The sequence below is a fragment of the Lepidochelys olivacea genome, assembly GCF_965140295.1.
Source record: "Lepidochelys olivacea isolate rLepOli2 genome assembly, chromosome: 2".
Lineage (NCBI taxonomy): Eukaryota > Metazoa > Chordata > Testudines > Cheloniidae > Lepidochelys > Lepidochelys olivacea.
In genome coordinates this window covers 168,187,161-168,209,484 of record NC_140412.1, presented here as the reverse complement: position 1 = coordinate 168,209,484, position 22,324 = coordinate 168,187,161, and the positions used below count along the sequence as shown (strand labels likewise).

The 22,324-nt window shown below is 41.5% G+C and overlaps 1 protein-coding gene across 3 annotated transcripts in view; it reads left to right on the top strand.

Annotated features, from left to right (window-relative positions):
* IKZF1 (IKAROS family zinc finger 1) overlaps window positions 1-22,031 on the top strand; it is a 90,756-nt gene extending 68,725 nt beyond the window's left edge. For all 3 annotated transcript variants that reach the window (XM_084622026.1, XM_084622027.1, XM_084622028.1), the window contains 4 exons: window positions 4,668-4,835; window positions 7,547-7,672; window positions 12,811-12,945; window positions 20,634-22,031. In XM_084622026.1, the coding sequence (XP_084478152.1) occupies window positions 4,668-4,835; window positions 7,547-7,672; window positions 12,811-12,945; window positions 20,634-21,340 (1,136 nt within the window). In that variant the 3' untranslated portion in view covers window positions 21,341-22,031. The remainder of the gene's footprint in view (window positions 1-4,667; window positions 4,836-7,546; window positions 7,673-12,810; window positions 12,946-20,633) is intronic.
* Window positions 22,032-22,324: the final 293 nt, after the last annotated feature.

The following is a 22,324-nucleotide window of genomic DNA, read 5'->3' as shown; positions in this document are numbered from 1 at the left end:
TTTTGCCTAGCACGTACATAGTGAGCCCAAGTCTTCTCTGCCTTGCAGCTGGTGGAGTCATTTACATCTACGCAGAGTGAGTGTAAAATGTTACTAAACTAGACTGGCAAATTTGCACTCACTTTTGCACAGGTGTAAATGGATACCCAGCATGCAAGGCAAGGCAGCATTAGGCCCAAGACCTCCAAGAACTCCCAATGGAGTGTTGCTCCTCTGTACAGTACAACACCACCTGTAGGATTCTTAATTTGACCCCCTGTATGCAAGTAAAGTATACAACATGTAGATTGGTGTGGAAAATGCAATGCATGCTTTAATGCACTCAGTACTACCTACATCTTTTTTGATTTTTAATAAAACTAAAGTTCTAAAGTTAGGTTCCTTAATTGTCTTGCCAGCCTGTCAGATAAAGTCATTGCTTTGAACAGGGTCTGATGCTGAACTCCTTTTGCAAGTAAATCTGCTGAAGTCCATTGGCGCTCACCTTGTGCAGGAATTGGAGAAGGTGTTCAGGATCAGGCTGGGCCATTCTAAATTAAAGGGATGTCATAGGGAAATAGTAGTAACCATCTTCCCTTTCAGGTCTGCTGTGAAAATTAAAGTGGAAATGGGATACACTATTAAAGACATTTAACTCACTATGCTGAAGCCCATTTCAATATGTGCCTGATGAGGGAATAAGCCTTGCAAATGAATTACTTTGCTGTTAATTCATGTAAAACCTGCATATCCAGTGAAGTGCTCTTAAATAAATATTTGATAAATGAATAAAACCCGGCACACTAAAACGCCAAAATATGATGACTGCCTGGCCTGATAAGACATAATTACTTCTAATGAAAACACCTGCCACGTGTAGATATGCAGAGTAGCACCTGATGTTTTCTGCCCACTCCTGTATGCAAGTAGCTGTAAAACCCCGACTACTCACCTATATTGTTACCAGCTTCTCCTTATTGTAGAAAAGGATTCCACTCATGACTATCTGACCCCCCCCCCCATCTGTTAGGTGGTTGATGATATTCAGCCTATTGTTCCTTTCATGTTAAATTTTTAGGAAAGCACTTTTAAAATGAAAAATTCATGTTTGCTGATTTTGAGACCCCTGAGCATGGGCTCATGGTTAACTTGCCATACCGGTCTGTGCTATTTTGGAATCCCTTAGCCAAAGTCACTGGTAGTCCTGTATTTGATCACTGTCTCCCTAGCTAGGTGTCAGAAGCACACAGCCATCACCATATCTGCTACCCCCTGCTATTGATCATTTAAAGGGTTCATACACATTATCCAGTAAGAAGGTAGGGTGGCACGGTGCATTAGGGCACTAGACTTTCACCTGTCAAGACCTGAGTCTAAAATCTTAGCTAAAGTCACAAATGCGGAGGGCTGTGGCCATCTCAACAGAGTCCTCATTTTTCTAGCTCATTAAAAGAACATATATGGCCTGATCTTGAAACTTACTTGAGCATCTGCAACTCTCATTGAAGCCAAAAGGAACTGCAGGTGTTTCACACCTCTCAGGATCCTCCCCATAATAGGGTGTGATTGGCAAAATGTCCTGGCAAGGATTGTTGCAGGTCAGGATTGAAATGCCTTGAAGGACCTGTGTAAGGAATAAGGCCCGGCACCTATCTACACAGGAGCTGGTTTGTGCCAGTGGTTAGAGCAGTGGTTTTCAACCTGTGGTCCACAGTCCCAGCAGGTCCGTAGATTATGTCTAAGGGGTCCGCAAAAGGTGGTTGTTACCGTACAACAGTGGTTTTCAACCTGGGGTTCATGTCCATGATTATGTCTAAGATTTCCAAAGGCGTCTGCACCTCCATTTGAAAATGTTTAGGGGTCCGCAAATGAAAAAAGATTGAAAACCACTGGGATAGAGGATAGCACTGAGAGTGTGTATGTGGGTGCACCTGCAATAAGGAACCTTTTATTAGGGATGAAACAATTGCAAGTAAGGAGGAGATGATAAACTTTTCTCAAGGGGGAATGAAATTCACCTCTACATTGAGAGCTAGCTTGGGCCACTAACACTTAAGTGGGACTTAAATGGCACCTAGGCCTTGTTGGCCCTCCACATGAGCTGAATTTTACCCAGGAAGAATAGTGCTGTGCAGAGCAGGAAATCAGAGAACAGTTAAACCAGATTACTCAAGTAAAAAGACAAATTTTACTTTCCGAGATCTGGTGTCTCTCTCTCATTCTGTGGGAGATGCTCAGAGCCAGTGATAGCCCCAGATATATCCTAGGCTGGTTTGCCATTCTTGTTGAAGGTTGTTTGGTCTGTTTAGGTCCCATATTGAGTACATGCTTTTGCCACCCCATAGCTGTAGAGTGGGCAACGTGGGTATTGGGAGAAAATATACATGAATTAGCTGTCTTTTAGTGCAGATGTATTTTCAGTTGTTGTAATACGGTGACTTGAGTATTGATTTCCTAATATATGCTCCCATTTTGAGTTCTGTAGTATTATAGAGTACACATCATTTTCAGTTCAAATTCTCCAGCTGTCTGCCTTTCCTGCCCAATGCAAGGTTTCACCCTGTCATTATGAGAGCTGTAGGTTGGAGACACTTTTCGTTCTTACTCTACATGCCTCTCCCTGCATGCTTTTATTGTCCTTATTTTCTCCTCTTTTGCTTCTCTGAGTAAAACTAATGGAAATGAATGATAGAAAAGCTGCTTAGTAAGAATTAACTGTTTCCTCTCTATTTGTGACTGTCAGTGAGAACTGGCTTCTCAGTCACTGTTTCACTCCACCCTAAAAAAATATCTTACCTATTAACTGCTACAAAGATGTAGAGAACACAAACCAGAGGCAGACGCCAATAACTGCTCAGTTCTTTGCAAAACCTAGTGTAAACAGCTTCTTCTCAAGAGATCATATGGTACAACCCTGGAGGAATAGCTCCTCAGACTTCAATGGAGCTGCACCATTTTACACCAGCTGAGAATCTGTCCCTTAAAGTTTCTTGGGCCCAGATCCTCAGTGGTAGTTAGGCATCTCATTGAAATCAATGGGAGTTTAGATGCCTAAATACTGTTAAAGATCTGGGTCATGATGAAGACAGGGACTTATTTCCTAAACTGGGAGATCTAGACATACCAGAGGACACTTGGTCAAACACTCCTTTTCACAAAATAGCCTCCCATTAGCCCATATTTGAATGTTAAAGGATGTGATCCTGATTATAGAGATCAGCCGAGCAAAGGCTTCTCCATAGGTCAGATTGTGCTTCCCTTTTATCTGTTTGTTTCTGAGCTTTCTAACCATATTACTCAATAACGAGAATGGTTATAGCTTGTTTTTGTATGCTCACACATGCAAGCTAGTTGTTTCCAAATGTGCAAGATAACAAGAGATGTTCATATGGGTTGGGGGGAAAGGAAGCATTTACTGGTTTAACTTTTTTTAATCATGTGTTGTTCTTTTGTATTGGACAAAACCGTCATTCAAAAAGAAGATCAATTCTGATTTATCCCTTAAACATTAGCTGACTTATCATTATTTTAGTTTTCGCTTAGGACAAACAGATGTCAGAAAATTAGTTTCAAAGGCTGGTTTGACATCAGACTCAGGGACTATTTCTTACAGCAAAAGGGAATGACGGAAGGAATTGGGGGGAATGATACACTGGATTTCTTTCTTATGTAAATTGTCCCATCTAATCCAACCATTTGGTGCAACTCGAAACACAGATCACATTTACCAGAGATTATAAAAAATCACATCCCTCCAAACCAAAAGAGTATAACAACTTCAAAGAGCAGTACCAAAAAACAAACCAAAACAACAACAAAAAACCAACACCAAAGCCATATTTGCATCTTTGTATGAGCAAGCTGACTTGCTCCCTTGATAAAGTGTACCAAGTTAGACAAATGACTGTGCTTCCTAAAGGGTTGTGTGTGTTTTTTTTCCTGAAGTGGAGAAAAGCACATTAATATAACTCCTATGTTAATATACTGCCAGAGGAGGGTCAGGACGTTTGTATGGCAGGTACAGGGTTTCCTTTACACTGTCTTAACTTCTCATTTTACTTTTTTCTCTCTCTCTTTCTCTGTCTCTTTCCTGATTTGGCTGCTTAGGGACAGACAGGTAATGGAGAAGAAATTGAAAGGGAAAATACAGGGAAAATGTAAATGAAAAGAAGTTATTATAACTGTTATAATGAAGTGCCTTTCATTTAAATATAAGAATGTAACGCTGAAATGAACTTGTGATCCTGAAATGCATTTTTAATGAGTTTCCTTTTTATTTTGCTGCTTCAGTGGCATATTTTAAAGACCCTTTGAAAAAAGCCACATTAAAAACCCCACCAAATGCCACAACATGCAAAATTGGATATTGGTTTATTCCAAAACTGCTGATCAGGAAGAGTGGCTCTTCAACACAAAATGTTGCAGTCACTTTATTTAAATGAGTTTGAATTTGCATTGTGATGTGCCATTCTGATTTAGAAAAAAAAAATTAGATTTTCAGATCAAATTGACCCAGCCAGTGAAGCGTTAAGAAACTGGCAGGTTTAGTCTGAAAGCCTCATGTTATATCAAACCTGCAGCCGGTGGAAGTCATAGAGCACCAGTGAGAAAACAACTTTCTCACTGAAATCTTTTTCTTGTTACTGTGTAAGATTTTTGTTCTCACATATTTCTCCTTCTCCTCATAGGGGAACGCCCTTTCCACTGCAGTCAGTGTGGAGCCTCCTTTACTCAGAAAGGCAACCTCCTCCGCCACATAAAGTTGCATTCAGGCGAAAAACCCTTTAAATGTCACTTGTGCAACTATGCCTGCCGACGCAGGGATGCCCTCACGGGCCACCTGAGGACTCATTCTGGTAAGTAACTACATCCAAGCACTTTCTGGACAAAGTTCGCTCACTTCCAGGTCAGGCCAGGAGTTGTGTGCGTGCTCACTGCCGCCATGTCTCCAATGGCTGCTTGGGTCAGGATGCAGGTAGACTCCCTTCAGGCTTAACCAACTTGTGATGTGAACAAAAAGTGTGTAGCTGCAGTGTTTGAGCAGTAAGGATGCCTCATCAGAAGCTGCTAAACTCTGCTTATTTTAGCAACTCCAAATAATCAGCTTTTCTTTACTTCTTGGCACCAGGCTAGTTGGAAATTCCCACGTTAGAGTCTGATATTTCAACCCTTAGGTGAGCAATCCCTTTCGTGGGACTACTTGCATGAATAAGGGCTGCATGATTCGAGTGAAATGCACCATGGTGCGGAGCCTGCGTAAGGCTTCTGCACCAGTGAAGTCCCACTTAATCCCTCAAAAGAAGGTTTGAGTAATGCATAGGCTTGGTGCTGGCTCTCTAAATATGAGGTTAATTTCACACACTGCGCATAACATATGTTGTGTGCTGCATTCTACTCGTAGAGGTTTCAGGTGGGGGTTGTTATTTCTTAAATAAAAAGACTCTAATATGGAAGCCTGGATAAATATTTTCTAAAATATTCATGCTTGTGCTTATATCTACCTTTTCATTTAACAAGGCTTCTCAATGTTTAAAAAGGTCACAGCATCACTCTCCTTCTGAGAGCAAATCCCAAATGATACCCACACCATTAAAAGTGTCTGCAACCATGCCAGCTGGGGCTGCGATTTTATCAGATTTCACAAGTTAAGCTGGAATTCTCCTGGTCAGTATTTGGATAGGAGGCCTCCACGGGAAACCCCTTGTGCTTCCAGAAGTGATGTAAAAAAGTTAGCATTCAGCCAATAGCCCTGTATGGTGGTAGCAGGCTCTGGAAGTGCCATTTTTTATATGAGGTGAAAACCTGACCACTAAAGATTACTCTGTTTGTAAGAGATGTTCTCCCAGGTGTCCAAATCAAATTCCCTTTGGATTCTGCCTATATCAGGTCCTAATTCAGGAAACCATTTAAGCACAAGCTTAATATTAAACATGTGCTTAAGCTCCTTGATTTCAGTGGGACTTAAGCATGTGCTTAAATGATATCCTGCATAGGGATTTTTTTCTGAACTGGGAATATAGGCATTCTGCTTATCTAAAATTGCCATTTCAAGGAGATACAGTATTCCTCTTCACTTCCTCTCCAAACAAGTATTGTGTTGTCCTTTATGCTATTTAGCAGCTGTAGCATTCCATCCCAGATATGGGTGAAGTGATTTCTATACAGTTTGAATAAAGTTTTGAGATTCTTTAGGATATGAGACACTATATAAATATACAATATTATTATGATTACTAAAGTGACATCATTGTATGCAAATACGTTGATGGTCTCAGTCCAGTTCCTAGCTGACAGTGGTGGTGAGTGAAACTCAAAGTTGTGGTTTTATAACCATCCAAAAGTACAGCTCCTTATCAAAACTAGCCAGTCTTTTTAGTATAAGTCTATAAATTTTGGGCCAGAAATCTCATGTGAACAGTCATTGTTGTAAGATTCCCAAGTACTTTCGGCATTTGGTCATGCTAGATATACCACAAACAGAGCCTCTGTCATGATATTTCAGTGCTTCTGCTTCTGGATTCTGCCAGAACCAGGAAAATAAAAATATTTTTTATAAAAATTATCCAGGACTGATTTGAACCTAAAAAAAAGAATCTATTTGGATTTGGTTCTAGTTTTAAGTATAGGGTTGAGTTGGTTCTCATTGCATCAGACCTGGTTCATCTATCTCTAGTGGACAGTGGTCTACACAAAAACAGTCACCCCAGTTGGCAGTCTCTGTTCAGAGAGGACTTGGAGACTGAATTACCTTCTCATCCCTACAGTTCTTCCCTCATCAACCTGAGAATTCTTCCCACATCAAGGATGAGGCACATAAGACAAAGAATGGAGGAAGTCTTGTAGCGCTGCGACCCTTTCTGTGCCAAACCGGCAGCTCCCCAATGCAATACATTCTAAGAGGTGGAGTCCAAGGCCCTGAAATTCCAGAAATTGGGATCCCAGCATCCCAAGATAATTTTCAACTTATGAACCCAGGATTGTACCATCAAATGTCCTAGAATTTTGCAAAGCCTTTAACTTTAAAGAAATCATTATCAATATGCAAATCTTTATTTTACAAAACCCAGCAAACTGAATACTTAAAGGATGTTTGCAAATATGATGATAACATTTGTCTGAGGTATTTGGTGCCTCTGTGGTTCTCTGATTTTGCTGTTGCATGCCACCACTCACCAAGACAAAATTCTATTTGATATCATACTTTGCCCTCAGATATTTAGACCAGTTCCAAAGCAGAGAAGAAAACCAATCAGGCCCAATGACACACAAAATGTGTGGGGGAACTAAGATTGCCCTAGTTTTGAAGATTTAAGGCCAGATTCCTCGGCTGGTGTAAATCAGGGTAGTTCCATTGATTTCAGTGGAGCTATGCTAGTTTGTACCAGCTGAGGACCTGGTCTTTAAATTAGAGAATATAACTAAATTTTCATTGTTGTTTTGAGAGGCCCCAAATACTCCATTGAGCGTTGGCTGTAGATAGTCACAGCACGAATGATTTCCTGTTGTTATCATTATTATTCTGTCAGATACTTAATTTCACTCATTCGCTAAATTGTGTTTTCTGCAGTTGGCAAACCTCACAAATGTGGATACTGTGGCCGAAGCTATAAACAGCGCAGCTCATTAGAAGAACATAAAGAACGCTGCCACAATTACCTGCAAACCATGAGCCTCTCAGGCAGCTTGTATCCAGGTAGGAGTGAAAAGCAGAAAGGGTAATCCTGGAACCAGTACCCTCCTGTCACTCATTAATTACTAGGGGATGGTCCAGTTGAGCTATCTGGGAAGTGTAACTATCCATTACAGTACCACCACTGAACAGATTTTTGGATATATATTTCCATCTCTGTCTGGGTAGACAGATAATTAGTTGGAACTATTGTTGTACTTAATCAATATTGAGTTTTCTTGTTTTCTTTGCTCCAATCTAAAACAATCAAGCTAAGGTATGAAGGCTAATTTTGGCTTTTACATCTAGAAACAACACCTTCAGGTAACCAGCTACAAGACTTGGAATTCCTTAGCTCACCAGCTGTGCAGGCTAAAGCATAGTTATCCCAACTCATAGGGCTGGAACTTTCCTATTTATTTTGAGTCCTATCGATTACGATACTCAGGGATACAAACTCTTGTTAAAAAGGTAATTCCACTGCCAAGAAGTCATTTAGAGCTAATTTACTGTGAAATGCACACTTTGGTATGAGGTGGGAGAGGTAAGAACCACACACACCCTTACATACCTGCATAGGCTTTCCGGACCTTTTGTCCCAGTGCACAGCAATGAGTAGGCGCTCAATGCCAGCTGCTCCTCCCAGGCCAAGCAGATGACCAGGAAGAGAGAAGAACCTTAGCTCTGCCCCACAATGCGCTAGAGGAGCCAGTCTGGAGAGGGTAGTAATTTGCTGTTAGTAGGCACCAGCAGCAAACACCTACCCACCTGAACCAAAGGGAAAGTAGGGAGGGAATCGTGCCTCGCTGCAACACGATTTTTTCCTTTGGGCCTGTGCACCAACATCTGATCTCAGGTCTGGGGCATGTGGCAGAGCCACAATCTGTTCCTTAGAGAACACAGAATCTAAACCTGTGCCTAAAATTGAGCAAGTCTTGCTAATTAGATGTGTGAGACTGATCACAAGAGGTAGTCGTACCAGATGTGTTTATAGGCATTAGTTCAGGTAGAGAACAGAGTATCAATGTGCTGTGGAATTTAAGGTTACAGTCCATCTGATAAACTGCATTTCTTGCCTACCTTTTTGATCCTGTAAGTATATATTATTCAGTTTGTCAAATGACAAAATGGTACTTTATCTCTGACCTATTTGCAATGATGCCTTATTTAACATTGTATATCTGAACAGCACTTGAATATGTTTTTACACGTTACAAGATAATGTAAAGTATATGCACATAATGATAATACTGAATGCAGCTGAGATTCTTCTTTCCAACAGCATGTTAGAGCAGCACTCCTTCTAATTTTGTTGAGGGATTGGAGAATGTATAAATAGGAGGAAAGCTGGAGCTAATGTACTCAGAGCCATGATATTTATTCCGTAACAGGGTGATAGGATGTAGAAGCAAATAGTCTGTCTGGGGTTAGAATTTCCAGTGCCTGGCATAAAGGTTTGATACGTCTGTGGGCAAAACAAAACAACAATTTGTGTTAGCTTTTCAGTTACTTGCTGAAAATAAAATATTAGTAAAGAAAAATATGCAGATGAAGCTGAAATCAGTAACCAGAAACTTTAATAAGAAATAACTCTCAAATGTATGGGACTGTGCTTATTATAAACCCTGACACAAAAAGCTTAGATGTTTACAGCAGTTTAGGGTTGTGCAGCTCATTATTTAATATTTGAATCAGATTGAAAGTTGGCATATTCAGAAGTGGTTTTTAAGAAACATTGCTTTCTTGCATACACAAAGAGTATCAGCCAGATCCCTATTATATCTAATATGACTTTGATTTTAGAAACTGGGAGTAAAATCTAAACATTGTATTTTGCCACAGATCCTACTTTTTAACAAAAATGGGTATTATTTCTCAGGTAATAAACCAGTTTTTCATTTAAAAATCCTTTGTTGAAAGTGATCCTGGTATTTTAAATTACATACAATGCTCCCTAACTCATCACAAACACAGTTTGACTTCAAATGCCATTTTTCAATTTTAAAAATATTATATCTGTAAAGAGGTAAATATGCAACAAAGCAGTTCGGAATGAGACCTGGTCCTTTTGGTATTTAAAAATATTTTTAAAGGCATGCTTTTTATACTTAGAAAAGTAAGTCAGTCTTATATGCAAGAACTACTGTTCATTCAACTTTTCAGTATGTATTATGGAGCGATTACTATGATAATAAAGTCCCACTGATTGTTGTATTAATAGAATCATAGAGCTGAGGGGTAGGGTCATCCGGTCCATCTCCCTGTTACTGCAGGATTATTTTCCACAGCATATTTTCTAGTATTTTGACTACTCTAATTGAAAAAGTCCTAAGCAATTGATTTCTACCACTTCCTTTAGGGGCCTGATACCTCTCATTGGGAAACGTACCTAATATGGGCAGAACCAAGGAGGAGGGTGAAGGGGAACAACATATTTTCTTTCATTTTGTCTTTGAATTTGAAGGAGATTTGGAAAGGAAATCCTGGCCCCACTGAAATCAATGGCAAAGCGCCAAACAACTTCAGTAGGGCTAGAATTTCACCTTAGTGTCTGATGCTGCTTCCACAGACATAAGTGGGAGTTTTGCTATTGATTTCAGTAGGAACGCATGAGACCCTCCAAGTACTATAGAGAATATCAGAAAAGACAAACTATGAAAACTTATAGACTGAGCTTTACTGTTGTGGTTTAGTGTATTATCAGAATCAATCAATAGAGCTATGGCATAGTACAGCCACAAAGATACACAGGTAGATGGTGTAGGCATATACAGATATCAATGTTTTTTGTTCCCACAAAAAATTCAGTGAAAGCACAAAAACAGAAACAATTTTCAGTTTTTGGCAATGAAAACCCCCAAAAATTCAGGTTTGCCACCAATTATTGGGGGGTGTGGTAGGGTGGGCATAGGTTTCAGTTTCCAAAAACTGGAAAATACTAGTTTGGGCCTAAATTTTTATTTTTTGCTTGCTATTTTTCATCCTCCCCCCCTCCAAAAAAAAAAAAAAATCACGGGCTAACCCTCCTTTAATTCTTTGGAAATGTTATTGTGCTACCTTCTTGGATGCCATGGGGAAATGTGTTTGTGTTTGCATTTTGGTGTCAATGTGGAACTGCTACTTGTCATTATGTCCTTTAGAAACAGTGACTTTTTATTGCTTTGGGCCTTTACCATAGGATTTTACCCTTTTGTGACTTCTAAATTGGATTGTTGTAACATACACTCCAAAGGGCTATTCTTGGAAAACATCTGGAAGTGTTAGCTTATACCAAATGCAGAAGCTTGCCTCCTTAATGGGTGCATTGTAATGAGCATACAACACCAGTGCCCGGTACTGACTGACTATGCCCACACCTTGAATAGCATCTGGAAGTGATCAGTCTTTAAAATCTTAAATGGTCTGGGGCCCAGTCATTTCAGCGAGCACTTAACCACTGTAGTATGTCATCCTGCAGCCGTGGTTAAGATCTGCTAGATTGCTCCTGCTATTGGTTCCTAGAGTTGTCTTCCATGGGGGCACTCTTCTCTGAGGGCATTTAACGGCTCCTTCTATTGATCCACCCCACCTGAGTCTGTCAACTTCAGGGCATGATGTAGCCAACCCTATTCTATCAGGCTGCCATTTAAATGACATATTGCTAACATTAGAGAGACAAGGTGGGTGAGGTGATATCTTTTATTGGACCCATTTCTGTGGGTGGAAGAGACAAGCTTTCGAGCTTACACAAACCTGAAGAAGAGTCGAATTGGTCCAATAAAAGATATTACCTCATCCCTCTTGTCTCTCTCGAATATCCTGTGACCAATACAGCTACAGCAACACTGTATACATATTACTAGCATGGGTCCATTGGGTTTGCTTATTCTGTTCATGTAGGCAACAGATATGGTTACTTTGACTAGTGTGAGGTGTCGAGTTACCACAGCAGTAGATACCATGTAAACATCTATCAATAAGTGAGCGCACCTACTGAGAAGATAACATGTCACCAGCAGACATAGAATATAAAAGACAGCTTGCTGAATCAAGCTTTTTTACTTGATGATCAGATATCAAGTCACAATCTTGCTTAAAATATTCATCTCCTGGCAAAAGATTAAAAAAAAAAATCCAATGTTACACTTGATAAAAGAAAAGGAGGACTTGTGGCACCTTAGAGACTAACCAATTTATTTGAGCATAAGCTTTTGTGAGCTACAGCTCACTTCATCGGATGCAACTTGATAGATCACCTTTTCTTCAGCCATTGGATGCTCAGAATAGATATAGTTTACCATCCTAGAGCTCTTGTTCTGCCAGTTCAGTCTCATACCCCTTCAGCTTCCACCGGCAATTGCTACAAAGTGACATAACAGGAACCTTTTCCCTAGGGGCTCATAGCTAAGAATCTCTTTGCTGGGCTTCCTTTCTAAACCTAAAACTTCTTAGCAGCAGCAGGAAGTCAGAAAACAGTCTGAGTGCAGAAGGTCAATGCTCTATGATAAATATATGTTCAGCCACTGGACTAGCTAAAATTGGATTTTAATGACTAACACTGTATCAGGGAAGTAGAGTAATAGTGAACTGTCAGAGAAGTTGTTTTCTACGTAAATTATAAATACATTCTTCTATATGAAGTGATAGCCATGCCCCATTTCTGTTGAAGCGACGCTTATTGTGCTGGGCTTTTCTGTCACTGAAAGGTAGTGGGGGGTGGGGAAGGTAAGAGGGGGAGTGCTTTATATCAAAAGTAATATTAAAGATCTTAGGGCCTGATTCTCCATTTTCCTGCACCATGTGTAATTGTTCAGACCATTGCAAGGTGGGTGTAAAACCAAATCAGAGTGATCATGTTAGACATCCATTTTGCACCAGTGTAAATATTGAATGTGTAAATAACTAGACAGGGCACAGAGCAATTCAAGCCCCATAAGCTGTAGTTGTACTTTGCAATCTGTTATCTCTACATCCTATTTGAGGGGAAGATGAGAACTGATATAATTTAGTCAGCTTAAGGGACAACGATACAAACAGTCAGAGTCAACCTGTGCCTGTCAGGTAAGATCCTGGTTTTAGTTGGTTGCATGCTAATGGAAAAGTCTGACTAACACGATACAAAGATGGTAGTTCCATTAAAATGGAGCATGCATGCCTAACCCTCTGATGTCATTTGATTTCAGTCATAAAAGAGGAAACTAACCAGAGTGAAATGGCTGAAGACTTGTGCAAGATAGGGTCAGAGAGATCCCTCGTGCTGGATAGACTAGCAAGTAACGTCGCCAAACGTAAGAGCTCTATGCCTCAGAAATTTGTTGGTAAGAGTTAAACGTTTGCTGTCTCCTAAAAAAGCCTTATAGGGTTTTCAGTCTTGCATCATGATTTTCATTTGTTATCATTAAATTAACAATATATAAATATATAGCATTCGCTAGACGGATGCATTACAAAAAGGATGCTTTCTGCAGCTTAACTTTCCATTTTACAGCTTTTGTGGGGGGTTCAGTATTCTTGCCTTTTCCAGTGTTGATGCCCCAGGTTTTCTATATGATCATCCTGGGAATCGAAGCTCCTGCTCAGGAAAGCACTTAAGCAGATGCTTAAGGCTACGTTTTGTTAACTTCCCCCATCAGGGGCAGACCCTGTGTTTTGACACATGTGTAAGCATGTGTGTGTAAGTGAGGTTGGGCTGAACATAAGAGGTTAATACTCTTTCACTCTTTCAGAAAGGTTGTACACTGGTTTACTTCATTTCTTTGGTCAAGTATAATTTATAAACCTAGAAATATGTGCCCAGCGGATGAGAATAGTAAAAGAAAAACCAAGATCAATTTATACTTCTACACGTACATACTATAAGCAACAAAAACTTCCATAACCTGCTTCCTTATTTTACTAATAGACATTTTCTTGACTCAGTGACTTGACTAGGAGGTGGTGTCCATTTTCTTCTTCCAGTTGGTATTCAGTGTGCAGAGCAGTAGCTTGTAGCAAATCAATCAAAGGAAATTGAATACAATGAGAGAGATTACAATAATGTTTAGGTTTAGTTTTAAACCTCAAAAGCATGGAAACTCAAAGGAAAGCCTGAGCGCACTTCTACAGAGAGGCAGACAGAATATTCAGACTTCTCCCAGTTTTATATCACTTGCTTCAGGAGAGGAGTAAAGCCTGTGGGAAGGACTATATTGTAAGAAGGGTTTTGAAGAAAAGGTGGAAACATGACAGACCAGGTAAGGGAGGGGGATTCCAGAATGTAGGAAGCCACATGGAAGGCTGTTTGATACTAAGAGTGGGAAGACACAAGGGAACAGTAACTCATGTGGCATGGATGGAGCAAAGGGGGAGTGAAGTGTGCCACAGAAAGAGACAAACAGGAAATAGTAGGGATCCAAGTTGCGTATGCCTTTTAAGAGAAGAAGCAGCAGCCCAAACTTCATGGCATGGGTGACAGGAAGCCAGTGGAAGGATTTGAAGCAGGGAAGAACACCGGTAGAACAGTAGGCATTCTGTTTTTCAGGGGTTAAATTTGAGCTGTGGGCAGGACATCCAGGAAGAGACAGCCAGAAGTACAAGTATGAATAGAGTGGGTTTAAGTGAGAGGAGAAGAGGCACAACAGAAAACACTGGATGAGATTGTAAAGGGAGAAGAAGATAGGACCAACTCAGAATGCTGAGAGACCTCGGTAAGGAGAGGAGGAAAGAAGCACCACCAAAGAAGATACTGCAGAAGTAGTCTGAGAGGTAGGAAAGGAAGTCTCTGCTATCTAGGGCAGAGAGAGTATTTAGGAAGAGGGCATGATCAACCATATCTGAAATGGGAGAGAGCTGAGAATTATGGAGATGGAGAAGAACCTTTTTGATTTGTCCAGGAAGACGTCATTGGGCCATTTCAGCGGAATGGAGGTAGCCCAATTGAAGGTGATCAAGGAGTGAGTTAACATAGAAGAAGTTAAGGCTACAAGGGTAGAAAACACATTTGAGAATTTTGAAAGAGGAGTGTGATAGATGGAGAAGGAGATGGGCTCAAGGGAGGGATGTTTGAGGCTACGGGAAATAATAGCATGTTTGAAGTCAGAGAGGTGTGAGCCAGAGAGGAGAAAAACCGAGAAGAAGGAAGGGAGATTTTATAAGGGAGGAAGCAAGGGAAGTCAGGAGTTGGAGAGAACACGGTCAAGAGAGCAGATTGAGGGACTGGTGGAAGAGAGTAAGAGACACATGTCTGAGTCAGAAACGGGTAAGGGAGGAGAGAATATATTGTAGGAGAGGGGAGGAGGAATCTCGTACCAGAGTATGTCATTGTGTCAGAAGATAGAATAGTAGGTTTAAAGAGACAGTCAAAGACAGGGAAAAGAAGGTAATGATGTAAGTAGCAGGACTTAATCAGGGCAGGAAATGTAGCTGCTTACCCACTGAGACGGCAGAATTGAAGATGACGACAAAATTGTAGTAGAGGTAAATACTGAAAATGTGGTAAAGAACCCCAAAGAACTGAGTTAAAGAACCCCAAATTGTTTGATGATTAAGGACCAGATTCAACTACTGGAGTAAGTTGATGCAATTCTTCTGAAGGCTCTGGACAGAATTTATCTCAGACTTTTTGTATAAGGAAAAAGTATCAGCTGTGAAGACACCAGGAAGACCAGAGAAATTAATTTGTTTTAGAAAACAATTTTTAATAAACATGAATAAGTAACCTATTTAGAGAGGTTGGGCATGGACTATTTTTTTTGTTCTCCATTGTTTGTCACCCTCATACTAACAAACAATAAAGAAAGCCAGGCAAATGAGAGACATGGGTAATGCAGGTTTCAGAGTAACAGCCGTGTTAGTCTGTATTCGCAAAAAGAAAAGGAGTACTTGTGGCACCTTAGAGACTAACCAATTTTTCTGTACAAGTTTTTTCATGCAGTTGATAGATTTCCACTCCATACGGCTAAATGCAGTGCCTTGCATAATGACAGGTTTCAGAGTAACAGCCGTGTTAGTCTGTATTCGCAAAAAGAAAAGGATTGGTTAGTCTCTAAGGTGCCACAAGTACTCCTTTTCTTTTTGCGAATACAGACTAACACGGCTGTTACTCTGAAACCTGTCATTATGCAAGGCACTGCATTTAGCCGTATGGAGTGGAAATCTATCAACTGCATGAAAAAACTTGTACAGAAAAATTGGTTAGTCTCTAAGGTGCCACAAGTACTCCTTTTCTTTATGGGTAAGGCAGTTTCCTGTCATTTATTCAGTGTGTGGTGTAAGAAGACACCATAATGACAGACAATATTTATGAAGATCTGCTGTCAAAAAAAAATGGCCTCTTTGGACAAAGAGACTCATCAGAGACCCCCAAATCCCCTCCTCCTTTCCCCAGTGCTCACCTCACTTAATATGAAGTACATTACCAGTTGTTCAAACTCCAAATCTGGTCTCCTTGTCCAAAGTCCATTTTGGTAACAAGAAAATGGACATTGAACTAAAGAATTAACTAAGAATACACCAGACACTGAACCAATTTCCAGCCCTCCCCCATTTCTTTAACATAACAATGCTAGCATCATTTAACCAGCGACTAATTTAAAAGACACTGGTCCTGATTCTCCCCACTTACACTGACTTTTGCATCACTATTGATCTCACTGGTGTCACTCGTCATTTAGACAGAACTAAATGAGAGGAGAAGCAAGCCCAGAAGCACCACTGGTTACAAATGCCAGAGGAGGCACAGGTTTCCTCAGCCACGCTAGTCAAGTATAAGCCTCAGGGGTGGTTAACAAGGTAGGAAAAATAAGGCACTGTTGCAAAGAAGAATGCAACAATATTAGAGCTAAGCTAAGGTGCAGTCAGTCCCAAACTCGAGAGAGAAAGAACAGTAAGTTTCTCGAGGTGGATCCTGGTACTTTATAAAGCTGAGTTCGTTCACCAATTTAAATTAATTAGGTGCAAAAGTATTTGACAGAAATATTGCCTTTGCAGCACTTGTGTACAGCACCTTGCTTTGCAAATAGGAACAGACCCCAGGACTGAGAGCCAAACTGGACCTTCTAAACTGGGGTTGGAGAGGGACTGGTAACAGTTCAGGCTGAAATATGCCTGATATGTTACAACATCAACCAGAAAAAAAAAAAAAAGGCAGCCTATCCGAGCTAAAGAGTATCAGCTATCTGTTAGCATTTGGCTACCTGGAGCAAGAGCCCTGAAACCCTGCACAGTTTCTGAAGATCTTCACACCACTAGCAGTTTACTTTACTTATTCTCTGATAACCATAAAAATAGGTGATTGTTTTTAATGAGCACTCATGTTATCTGCACTGCCCATATGTAAAAATGATACCTGCCTGCCTTCAGCTTGTGTGCATTTGAAATGGTCTTGCTCTGTGACAGATTTTTTCCTTACATGGAGCTATTGATTATATTGGTCAGCTATAGGCTAGTTATGGTACATAATCATAAAGCAAATATTAACCAATAAAGAACACCTAAACTTGTGCCCTCTGGATACCCAGTGTATGACATATAATAACAAAGAAAGCCCAGGTTTTAAGGATGTACCATACATATATGCTTTAACTTTGTAGTTTTCTGAATCAAGGGTATAAATTCATATTAAAAAACGTGGTAAGCATTTCACACCTTGCCCATGCATTTTCCACAGAGTCCATTTTGAATCTCCAGTCTTTAGCTCTTTGCATTTCAAAGCTATGGGATTAGAAATGGTGCATCTAATCAAAATCATGGCATTAGTGGGGAGGAGCAAACACTAGCACTAGGAGTGGGAGGCGGACACTGGTGGGAAAAGCAGCCCAAAAAGCACAGGGTCAGGTGTGGGTGGAGCCAAATTAGGAGCTGTGTATGCCATGCCTTCTTATTGGAAATTTACTCAGGAGTTAATATAGCTCCAAGAAGTGCTAGCTCGAGGGCTGGTCAGAAAACAAACAAAAAAAAAAACATTTTGCAAAAAAAGTTGAGCTTTTGACATTTGTTTTCATTTTCCATTGGAACAAAACCTAAAATTTTTAGAAACGTTTCACAAAAAAATGAAAGCGAGTCCCACAGCTTCCAATTAACCAACAGCTCACTGGTTAGAGCACTCGCCTGGGGATGAGGAAAGACTGCTTGATGCAGAGCAGGGATTTGGACCTGGGGTCTCCCACATTTCAGCTGAATAAGAGCCTCCCAGGAGGAGAGAAAAATTCTATCCCGGACCTGAGAAAGTTTAATCAAAAGAGCAAAGATTCCGCAAAAAGTTCTAGTTTTGACTAATCAGCATTTTTCTACGAAAAGACGTTTTCTCAAAAAATTCCTGACCAGCTCTAGTTGGCTCCCATTCTGTGCCTGCTACCTCCCCTGCTATGGAGCGAGACTAGAGCACAGCAGGGAGGAGCCAGGTTTCCAGAGAAGATGGAGGCTCAGGAAGTGCCTGGTGGGCAGCAGGACTTTCTGCACTATAGGCCTGTTTTTTGCAGGATTTCAAGCAAGTGATTTCCAGGCAGCACTCTTGGCCCTTCGTGGAGTTTGGAAATCCCTCCAATCTGAGAGGGCAATTCTGTCCAGTTCATCCTGTGGAATTTCCAGCAGACTTCCCCTCTGCTCCTTGGAGGCTCTTCTACAGGAAGGAACAATTGGGCCACACTCTAGGCAATCTTCTACATGCTGCAGACTAATGGGAAAGTTATTAGTATAGCCCAGGGCCGTATTAACTTTGAAGGGAGCCCCTCTGTATTTTGAGGAGGAGTGACTGGTATGAGGGAAGCAGGACCTCACCTCCACTGGATCCCCTGAGATCTGTCAGACCCACGTTGCTCACAGTTCCACAGAGAAATTATTTAACCATAGGGCAGTGGTTTTCAAACTTTTTTCTGGCGACCCAGTTGAAGAAAATTGTTAATGCCTGTGACCCAACGGAGCTGGGGATGAGGGGTTTGTGGTGTGAGAGGGGCTCAGGGGTGGGGCAGAGGGTTGAAGTGCGGGGATGAGGGCTGCGGGGTGGGGCCAGGAATGAGTGGGTCAGGGTGTGGGCGGGGCTTGGGGTGCAGGAGGCGGTCAGGGCTCTGGGCCGAGGGGTTTGGGGTGCATGAGGGGACTCAGGGGGGCTCAGGGCTGGGGCAGGCGGTTCGGGTATGGGAGGGGGGGTCAAAGCTCTGAGCTGGGGATGGGGGGCTTGGGGTTCAGGAAGGGGCTCTGGGTTTGGGGGGCTCAGGGCTGGGGCAGGGGATTGGGGCATGGGTTTACCTCGGGCAGCTCCCGGTCAGTGGCATAGTGGGGGTGCTAAGACAGGCTTCCTGCCTGTCCTGGCACCACAGACCGTGCTGTGCCCTGGCAGTAGCCATCAGCAGGTCCAGCTCCTCGGCGGAGGTGCACAAGTTGCTCTGTGCGTCTCTCGCCCGCAGGCACTGAACCCCCTCCCCCTCCCAGCTCCCATTGGTGGGTTTCTGGCTAATGGGAATGCAGAGTCAGTGCTCTGGGCAGAGGCAACACGCAGAGCCCCGACACCCCCCCACCTAGGAGCCGGACCTGCTGCTGGCCACTTCCAGGGTGCAGTGCGGCGTCAGAACAGGTAGGAACTAGCCTGCCTTAGCCAGGCAGCACCGCCCACGGGACTTTTAAGGGTCCAGTCAGCGGTGCTGATCAGAGACGCCATGACCCAGTGCCTTCCATTCCACAACCCTGTACTGGGTCATGGCCCGCAGTTTGAAAACAACTACCATATGGGGTGGGGTACACTATCCGGGACCTAAAGGAGGAGCAAACCTCCTTCATGGGACTGGTAATATTGCAGATGTATTACAAATACTGCATGAGAGACTTTTTTGTCATTCAAAGCTACCTGTTAGTGAAGTTCAGTATCATAAGTGATAGTGTAGTGTAGTACACAGATATACTTTAAATCAGCAGCTGCATTTTTAAATAATTTCTCTAATTCCCAGGCTTTACTTTTTATTTTTAACTTGTTTCTCTATAGACAAGATTTTCGAAAGTGATTACTGATAATAGACACTTCAATTTTTGGGTGCCCAATTTGAGGCACCTTACAGGGGCCTGACTTCTAAAAGTGAGGCACACCCCCTTTTTAGTCATTAGAAGTTGGACACACAGTAACTTTTGGAAATCTTAGTTTATATACTTGGAAACTGCTCCTTATATATTTTTTTTCTTTGCTGATAGATGTGAAGTTGTTATTTTTTCAGTGGACTCTATTGCACGTGTAAGGTCACACCTAGATTTGGTTGGCAAAATGGACTGTTTAGACAGCTCAAAAGAAGTCTCACTCCATGCAGAATGGTAATTTTCAGTTCAATGGCATTATTTATTTGAGAAACATTGCCTTATGTTGCTCCTGCCACTGCTTTTCACTACAGAAAACTTATGGACATGTGAACCTTCTTTTCAGAACTAGCGTCTAGCCTATGGTTGGTCCAAAAAATTTCATTTGAAGTGTTTGATAGAAAATTGACTTTGATTAAATGAATTTGTGAAAAGTGTTTGCTTTCCACAGAAGGTTTTGATTTTTTGCCAACAAGCTGAATGGTTGAAAAATGAAATGTTTTTGTTTTTCAAACAAAAACCAAAATATTTCTGACAGGCTCCCATTCTCTTCTATGGGCCAGGATCCTTTGACAGACTTTATCTCCCATGATGCACAGTGGCCATGTAACTGCCATGATATAGCACCTCCATGCACCAACAGGGAGGTCATGGCATACCAGAGTCCAACCAAGGAGCCCAGCCTGTAGAGAAGAATGGGAGTTTAAGGCAGTTCAACCACAAGTCTCATGAGGCACCACGACACTATTTCAGAATTGAATTTTTTTGATTGTTTGCCAAAATATATTTTGTGATCAGTTCTTGTGTAGCGCACTAGGAAATCAAGAGCTCTTCACAGCAGTTCTCAATTTCAGATGCAGATCTGTACCCTGATTTGCATCTTTCTATTTTGATTTTACTGACATAGACATTTGGGATTCAATGTGTCTAAGCATTGGACTTCCTAACTCCTGATTGTTTTGGAATGCAGGTGAGAAATGCTTGTCTGATGTTCCGTACGATGCCACCACTAATTATGAGAAGGAGAGTGAGATGATGCAGACTCATGTTATAGACCAGGCCATTAACAATGCCATCAGTTACCTAGGGGCAGAGTCTTTGCGTCCCCTTGTGCAGACACCTCCAGGCAGCTCTGAAGTAGCACCTATTATCAGCTCCATGTATCCACTCCACAAGCCTCTTGGGGACAATCATGCTCGTTCCAATCATACTGCTCAGGACACCGCAGTGGAAAACTTGTTGCTGCTTTCCAAAGCCAAATCCATCTCCTCTGAAAGGGATGCCTCCCCCAGCAACAGCTGCCAAGACTCAACAGATACAGAGAGTAATAATGAGGAGCGCAGCGGTTTAATTTACCTGACGAATCACATAGTTCCCCACGCAAGAAATGGCCTGTCTATAAAAGAAGAACAGAGGCAATATGAAGTCCTGAGGGCAGGTACTGACAATTCCCACGATGCTTTCAAAGTGATCACCAGCAATGGGGAGCAAGTAAAAGTTTACAAGTGCGAACACTGTAGAGTTCTTTTCTTGGATCATGTGATGTACACCATCCACATGGGCTGTCATGGGTTCCGCGATCCTTTCGAATGCAACATGTGTGGCTACCACAGCCAGGACAGATATGAATTCTCTTCTCACATAACACGAGGGGAGCACCGTTTCCACATGAGTTAAGACCCCTCCCACACAGATGCGATCTCGTCAGCTGTGCTACTGGAGCTGTATGAATGACAAAAGACACCAGTCTACTGGACAGTAAAAGCACCCAGAAATGAAAATTAGAAGACCTGGCCCAAGGAGTTTTCTCCTCTTGGTAGCATTGCAACTTAATTTTATAAAATGCATATTGATGTTTTTATTGAAAATATTTGGATCACCAAACCTTTAGTAAGTAGAAGCTTTTGTAGTCAGGTAGCTGAATCCACTTCCTTCTAGCGACTGCTTTCTGCAGACCTCTCTCCTCAACAGTTAGCATGTGCACAATGCACAAAAACTTGGCTGAGGGCTAGAAAGGCCTTGTGCTAACATGCTGAGAATCGGGCTCTTACACCAGACATACTTTTTTTTGACTTCCCATTATTACTTGGGTTACTGGGAAGACTTAATTAAAATAAAGACAAAGCGGCCCCACCAGAACCCTTGGGTGGTGCCATGGAGACCTGGAATGGTGTTGCGAGCCTAGACTCTTGACTGGCACTATTTTAGTAGTGAAGTAAAATAACACAATAGCACACGCCAAGGTGTGGATTTTCTTGCCAGCATGGCATACCTTATTTCTAGCGTGAGGCATAAGGCCAGTTGTTTAAAGTACGTGAGAAACACCCTTGTCATACATACTCAGGAGTGGAAATTGCATTTATTTGGAGAAAAGGGTTTTGTTGACCTTTAAAATAAATATTTTCCCTCCCTATTCAATAAAAAATCACTTTTTCCTTAAAAATATAAGGTTTAAAAATCTTTCCACATAAGAAAATAGCCATTTATGTAGGATTTTTTAAAAGGAGTTTTAATTATTTAGAAAAATATGATATTCAGTAGGAGAGAGAAAATGTTTGGAGAATATTTTTATGCATGCTTCTTTTGTTTGGGGGGCAAAATTTTTACAGCTGGCTGCAAAATTTCCAATTCACCCATTTTGCATATGAAAATGCCCATTCT